We start from the raw sequence: 7106 nt of genomic DNA, 5'->3' as shown, positions 1-7106 counted from the left end.
GTAGTGCCAGATTTCACTTGCCACAGCACTAGATTGCACCCACAGCAGCAGATTGCACCCAAAACACTTGCAACACAGCACCAGTTATAACCCCACAGCACTTGCCTTAGCATTGGATGGCATCCACATCCTTCACCAGATATAATCCCACATCTTCCGCTCCCCCGTTTTTCTGAGTGCTTGCTTGCTTTCTCTCGTTTTTCACTGTCTTCTTCTCCTTGTTTTTTCAACAACACACAAGACACAGCGCAGGGTTTTTTCTATCATGTGCTCCCTCCCTCTCCCCATCTTTCTTTTTCCATCCGTAGTAGCATCATGCTCCTGGCTCTCTCTTTTGCTGTATCTATTTTACTTTTACTCTCTCTCGCTGCTCTCTCACTCGCACCCTGCCCTTGTTTTGCTTTTTCCATAATATTTCTCCATTCTCTCAGAATCTTTCTCACTCTGTTCAGCTCAGCTTAATAAATAGCCACCATGATGCATGTGGTGGCACTTGCACCCAGCGAAACGTTGTGTTGTCTTTGTACCCTAATTTTCAAATTGTTGCCAATTCCAAATGCTACCTCCTGCCCCCTGAGCAGCAAAACTACTGTGGTCTGTGGATTGTTAGATTCAGATTTCAGAACTAATTGCAGTTTACTCTGCAGTGTGCCGGGGCCTATTGCGCAGAGAGGGTGCTGCTGCCTGCATCTTCACTCTTCAGCAGACTCTCTGAACTGTGAGCCTGCGCAAATTGACGACGAGTCAGAGGAGGCGTGAGCATGATGGGCGGGAGGCCGCGTGATGAGTGTGGAGGTCAGAGTCGGACCATGACTGGTCCGACTCAGGGACTGGGTCATCAAGGGACGGCGGCGGCTCTCTCATTGGTAGCGCTCAGCTACCAATGATGAGTTGACTTGTTGGCACCGGCTCCGCCGCAGCGCAATGGCGGGCCCGGCCGCGGCACAGATTGGTCCCGACTTGGGAGTGAGGCGGCTCTCATTGGTAGGTAGTGCTACCAATGAGAGCCGCCTCACTCCCGAGTGCTACCAATGACAGTGCGCTGCGCTTCCTCCTGCTTAGCAGCATAGGCTAGCCTACTACTAGCTGCCTGCCGCGGCGCCAGGGGGACCCACCCACCTCCCCACCCACCTCCGTCCCGGTCCTCGCGGAGTCTGTTTTTGGCGTTTATAGCGCCGTTAACATACTGTACGGCACCATAAATGCCAAAAGCTGTCCGGGACTGCGAGTGATCCAGGGGGGGCAAGCGCCCCCCCTTGCCCCCTCCTGCGGACGCCCATGCTCCCCAGTGTATCTTTTAACTATTTTACTCAGCGATGCTAAGCCATAAATCCTAAGTAGCCCTAGGAGGAAGTTCTGGCTGCATTTGGTGTCAGTGCAAAAGCACCTGCCTACAGATGAAGGAAGTGGTAAGAATGTGTGACGGCAGCAGGTTAGATCCATTTCCTGCAGGGATAGGAATGCCATGGTACCTTCTATTACTACTGTAGAGATATGACATGGAGTAGTTTAGAAGTAGAATATTAATGGTATAGTGATGTTTACTTAAGCACAATGAAACCCAATATTCATTTATATTCATCCAACTCCTAATAACAAGTTCTTCTTGTTCTGTGTAGCTATGTATGCCGCCATCTTTAGTGGCAGTACATTTTTTTCTGTTGTCTGAATAATAGCTTCCCTAAGAGGAGAAAGGGAAAACGTGTTATAATGAACATAATCCAGTTTATTTCATCTAAAAACACAGAGATTAAATATTTTCCTAAATGTGTGCATTTATGTATGTATGTCTGTATTTATATAGCACCATTAATGTACATAGTACTTCACAGCAGTCATACACGTGACAATCATATCAATAACAAATAATACAAATATCACATTTAGGAAAAGGAGTCCCTGCTCCGAAGAGCTTACAATCGCATTGCGTATGAGGCCAAGATAGAAATTACAACTAATCCGAGCACAGTTGGCAGTATTAATAGCATCTTCCATTAGCTCCTTTATCAAGTAATAAATTAAGTAATACTAGGAACAAAATCTCCCTTTTGGCAATACAATAATGACCTAGGGCTGTGTACTTCTGATTTATATCATGGTCACACAACTATGTTACTCCTGCAACGCGCTACTGAACATTACAGAGAAAATGCAATGGGTTCCCACAAAAACATCTCCAAAATGCAGTTGGATCAATTACATATGATCATGCTACCGACATAACCTCAAATTCTACCTATATGTATTTGTGTTTTTAGCTGGAAACACTCCATGTTTTTGGCTCCTGTAAGACCAGTTGTACATATTACAGATAGTTTTTTTGTGTGTGGTAAGCAGGATAGGCTATGCGCTATGGGACATCCAAAGGGATTGCTGGGAAGTACCTCAATCCAGGACAAGTAGAGGAACTACAGTGGTACCCACAAAATGTTGAAGGGTATTTTCTCTAATATCAAAATGAGATACAAGTGCCCATGATCCCCATTGTACAGATGAAAGCCTCTCATTCCCCCTGTTTAAAATCTTTCAGTGAAACACAGGCTGGGTTAACTGCACACATTAATCCAATCTATTTAGTAGTCTCTACTTTCTGTATTAATTTTGCACAGACTGCAACACAGAGGACATCACCTAGTTCTACTGCAAGAGAAGAGCCCAGGCCAGAAAGGATGAAGGGGAGGGATCAGTGTGAATGATGGAAAGGATCTCCCAGGAGATGAAACAACCAAGCATTGCTGGGACCTGCAGCAGTGACACCAGCCGGACAAAGGGGCAGGCTTTCCTATAAATGAGATCTGCACATCCACTGGCACTGACTGTCTAACTAGATAATCACTGGCAGGACTGCTAACCCATAGCTAGCTGTGTACTGTATGTTGCCTGTGCATGTACAGTATGTGATGCTGGCTGCTGTGGGCATAAAGAAGCACTGTCATTTATACTGAACACTTCTGTTCTCCCTGACTTCAGAAGAAAAAACCTTACAAGGTAAGTGTGTGATGTGTTGATATAAGTTTCCCATTCCTGTGCTTATCTGTGTTCCTCCTATTGCTATGCACATACCTGCTTAGTGACTACAATGCATTGGTCCTTCACAACCTGCATGGTGACAATCCAAGGGGATTTTCGAACTACATGCAATACTTCCTTTTACACCATTTTTATTTCTTGTCAATGTGAATATGTGCCCAGTTTACGCAGGTTAATAAATCGCACAAGGAAGGGCATTTATAGCAGGACCATTTTTAATAGAGGTTAATGTTAGCAAGAAAAGAGAGGAATAGTGGAGCTGTAGTTATAGAAGCAATGGGTGTCAAGTGCCAGGTAATTTAAAGAGACAATCCAAGCAGCTTAAAAAAATATACAAAATAAATCTTATTTTTGTTTTAATATATGCAGCCTTTGATTGCCTTTATTGAAATCTAATTACCTCAGGTGCTAATCGATTAATTCTCCTGTGATCGATCAGCAAAATCCTGTTTCCCAGGGTTCACTAAATGGCCGTCTGTCAGTTTCAAATCAATCATTCAGTGACTGTAACTCAGCAGCTACAATGTAGTCTTATATTACTCAGCTAACATTATCTATTGTTACAGTTTGCAGCTCAAACTGCTGGGAATATTGGCAACAAATTATCACAGGAAAGTGTTACAAAGATGTTGCACTGCTGGGGAGGTGGGCAAAACCTGCTTTAGAAATCAGAGGGTGCTCAGTATATTAAAGCTCATTAAAAATGGCATGGCGTTGAATTTAAAAATACAGAAGGTTGTAAGTGTTATCTAATACTACAGAATTGATTGTATTTAAAAATAAAAACACATGTAGGATATTGATTGGATTGCTCCTTTAAACCTGAAACATGAGCATACATACTAAAGCAAAGTCCATTTCAGCTTGCTAATATTATTTATACAATGCAAATAAATTCTAATAGTGTCCAATAATTTTTTGGGTGTAATCCCTAAATAAAAGTGGAATATATTACGCGAAATTAAGCAGTGATTGAATTTGCTTAATTGTGTAGAATTGTCATATCCTGGTACTTGATACTAGGATTATTCCACATTTTTATCCTAGGACTAAGGCATGTATGACTAATTTTGCAACACATTCTTCCTTTAAATTATATTTTTTGCTATTGTTTTAATTTGATGTTCCAGACAGTGATTATAATACGTTTAACAAAAATAGCACAAGAACACGTTTCTTCTGTGTATAAGTGGAATATTATAATAATCGAGGCAGTGTACAAAATAATGTTTTCATTTTCAAATAAACCAGGTATAACCTAATATGTGTACGTTTGTAATTGGATTTCTAAATACCCTCTCTAGAAGCTTGCCCAAACAATAAAATGCTGTACATGCTCTCATGTTTCTTCTACTGGTTTTGCGATCTGTTTAACAGAAGACAATTAAAATAAACAATCCCGAAAAATAATTGCCTAATGGGCAGAGATCTTTCAGCTAGAAATAAAACCAGCGCGTATAACCAATATGTGGGGAAATGACACCTCATTCAATTACCATGTTCAAAGTATTGAAAGAAGTCATAACATAAAACAGTGAGGATTTTTACCAAAACCTTTAGGAAGAAATGTAATCCCTGAACAGTAAATTGTTTGTTCCAAAAATATAATTTGGTATATGTTCTTTAAAGCACCTTATTGTTGTTATTTGCCAATCGTAAACATATATATTTTTTATTTTACTCAAATGTTAATAGCGCAATATTCAGGCACAATCAGACAAGACAAAATACAACACAGCTATTTTTTTTATTGGCCTACCCTGGGGATTTCCACAGATTTTGTTTTCATATATTAATATATAATCAGTTACACATTTTTCCAAATATAAATATCTCAAATAATATATACTAAAAGGTACTGGCTGATGCCCTGATGAAAACCCCCCAGATTAAACCAATTTTTGTTTTTTTAGGACGTGGCTTCCCTTAGTGAGGTGATACTAAATAGTAGATTTGAAGCTTAGTGGAGCAGGTATTCGTTTTTTCTACCAGGTACGTTGTTTGAAACAAAAAGTTAATTTGCTTGTTTGTTATGATTCTCTTTACAGGGTCGCTGGTAAAATGACAAGGAAGATTTTCACCAACACCAGGGAGAAGTGGAGGCAGCAGAATGTGAACAGCGCGTTTGCTGAGCTAAGGAAGCTCATCCCTACCCACCCACCAGACAAGAAACTAAGCAAGAATGAAACCCTAAGATTGGCTATGAGGTACATCAATTTTCTCATTGATGTCCTAGGGGAGCAAGGCATACCGAAGGCTGGGGCAGCTTCTCAGGGAAATATTTTGGGCCTCTTTGAATCAGAGCCACAGTTGGCGAGCGTGAGAGAATGGACTGTGATTGATCACTGCAGCGACTCTTCTCCTGGGACAAGTAGCGATACTCAGGACTGTTGGTCGTTGGTCCCCTCGCCGTAACTCTGACCGACTTGCGTAGTCATCCTCAGCTATGACAGTCTGAATGATCTGTGCAACTTATATCTGTGTCTTTACCTATTGTACTGAATTAGTCGTTTGGGGGAGAAAACCTCAATTTTTCATGATGAAGTCAGTGATTTGTTCTTGAAGAAGGAAGGTTGGTTGTAAAGTAAAGGCAAGAGTGCATCAGGTTCTTGATCACCTCCAGATGAACATCCTCACAAGGGTATGAAATTGCCAGGCATGAGTTATTATCCTGAATTTGCTAAACGCTCTTTCTGCAACCAACCACCCTCACTAAAAAGGACATTTCAGTGAATTTGGGTTTTCACATTATCCCAATTTCGGTCTAGATTTATAACTTATGGTAATCAGGAACTAGGTGTCAAACCAAGGTAAAGGAAATGTTACATGTTCTATTGACCAGGCTAAAAATCCCTAGATAACATCTGTGGAGACCCTGACGGTTTGAGAACATTAAGATACACAGACAGAAGTTAGTATTTATTTTGCTCTAAAACAGATTCCCATAAGACCTGGTTTCATAAGCCTATGCATTCTGTGTTTTCCAGTTGTGTGAAATTCACATTTTTTAATGTTTTTTTTTTTTTTTTTAGCACTTAAATCTAAAACAGGCAAAAGCACTCGTTAGAAAAGAATGCAGCATGGATTGCGTTTAAAAAGGGAAAAGCAGATGCTAATATATATATGTGTTCTGCTGTATGTATTTGTATGGTGCCATTAGCCATGTTAGTTTTAAAAGTGTGAGGATATTATAGATGGCTTTTCTACACTTTACAATAAAATGAACCAGGCCGGGGGCTCCCAAACCTATTCTCTTCGACCAGAAGCCACCCAGGTTTTATGAGTGACCACTACATTTGCTATCCCATATACATGCACATACAGTATTGTACCTAGCATATGAATGGGACATATCCCTGGTTTGGGTGGATGTCTTTGAAAAGTCTCAGAATGCATGCTTAATTCGGCTTCAAATGCATTACCGACCCCTCCAGCACGTAAGGGGTCAATAACATTCAAAGCCCCCTTTACAATCTTATTCTTGCTTCAGGATATTTTGGATTTTGTTTCGATGCATATTTATTATGTTGATGTTTTATCTGTCGGTAATAAATATCCGTGTCTTGTACAATATGATTAGTAGTTAGCTGCAATGACCAAAGAGTTTTTTTTTTTCCTTCGGAGTCTTGAAATTTGTGATATGAATACTTGTATTTATTTGTTAATATATTCCAATAAATCACTGAAGATTTTGTTTTTTCCAAATACGCAACGTCTCCTGTCTACTAAAACATAATTATTACCTATAACATTTAAGTCTCTGAGTGTTGTTAGGGTTGTAGCTGTGGTATTTTAAATACAAAGAAAATGGAGGCATATACAAGGAAGTAGACGCACAAGAACAATCAGTCACATATACAGATGTAAAAATGATGTATAAATGTATTGCTCAGAACTTTGCAGTTCAGTCTCATAGAGGCCTTCATCATTGTGTGTGGGAAGAATCATTTTGTTATATGACAAACAAATGTACAAACTCGTTTTGCAATTATACGGTGTACGTATGATGTGTGCCCTGTTTTTTTGTTGAGAGCTTGGTTTCATATATCAGATGATTGCATCACTATTTGCTAAAC

The 7106-nt window shown here is 40.1% G+C and overlaps 1 protein-coding gene across 1 annotated transcript; it reads left to right on the top strand.

Annotated features, from left to right (window-relative positions):
• Positions 1-2743: 2743 nt before the first annotated feature.
• Positions 2744-6737, top strand: TAL2 (TAL bHLH transcription factor 2). The gene is made up of 2 exons (XM_075594465.1): positions 2744-2988; positions 5079-6737. The coding sequence occupies exon 2, from the start codon at positions 5092-5094 to the stop codon at positions 5443-5445; it is 354 nt and encodes a 117-aa protein (XP_075450580.1). The 5' UTR covers positions 2744-2988; positions 5079-5091; the 3' UTR covers positions 5446-6737.
• The last annotated feature ends 369 nt before the right edge of the window (positions 6738-7106 follow it).

This window comes from Ascaphus truei, chromosome 1, assembly GCF_040206685.1.
Source record: "Ascaphus truei isolate aAscTru1 chromosome 1, aAscTru1.hap1, whole genome shotgun sequence".
Lineage (NCBI taxonomy): Eukaryota > Metazoa > Chordata > Amphibia > Anura > Ascaphidae > Ascaphus > Ascaphus truei.
Note: the sequence above shows the minus strand (reverse complement) of the source record. Positions and strands in the feature narration are given on the sequence as shown.

Excerpts from the sequence above, each read along its gene's own strand:
- TAL2 (XM_075594465.1), top strand. The coding sequence starts at position 5,092 with ATGACAAGGAAGATTTTCACCAACACCAGGGAGAAGTGGAGGCAGCAG.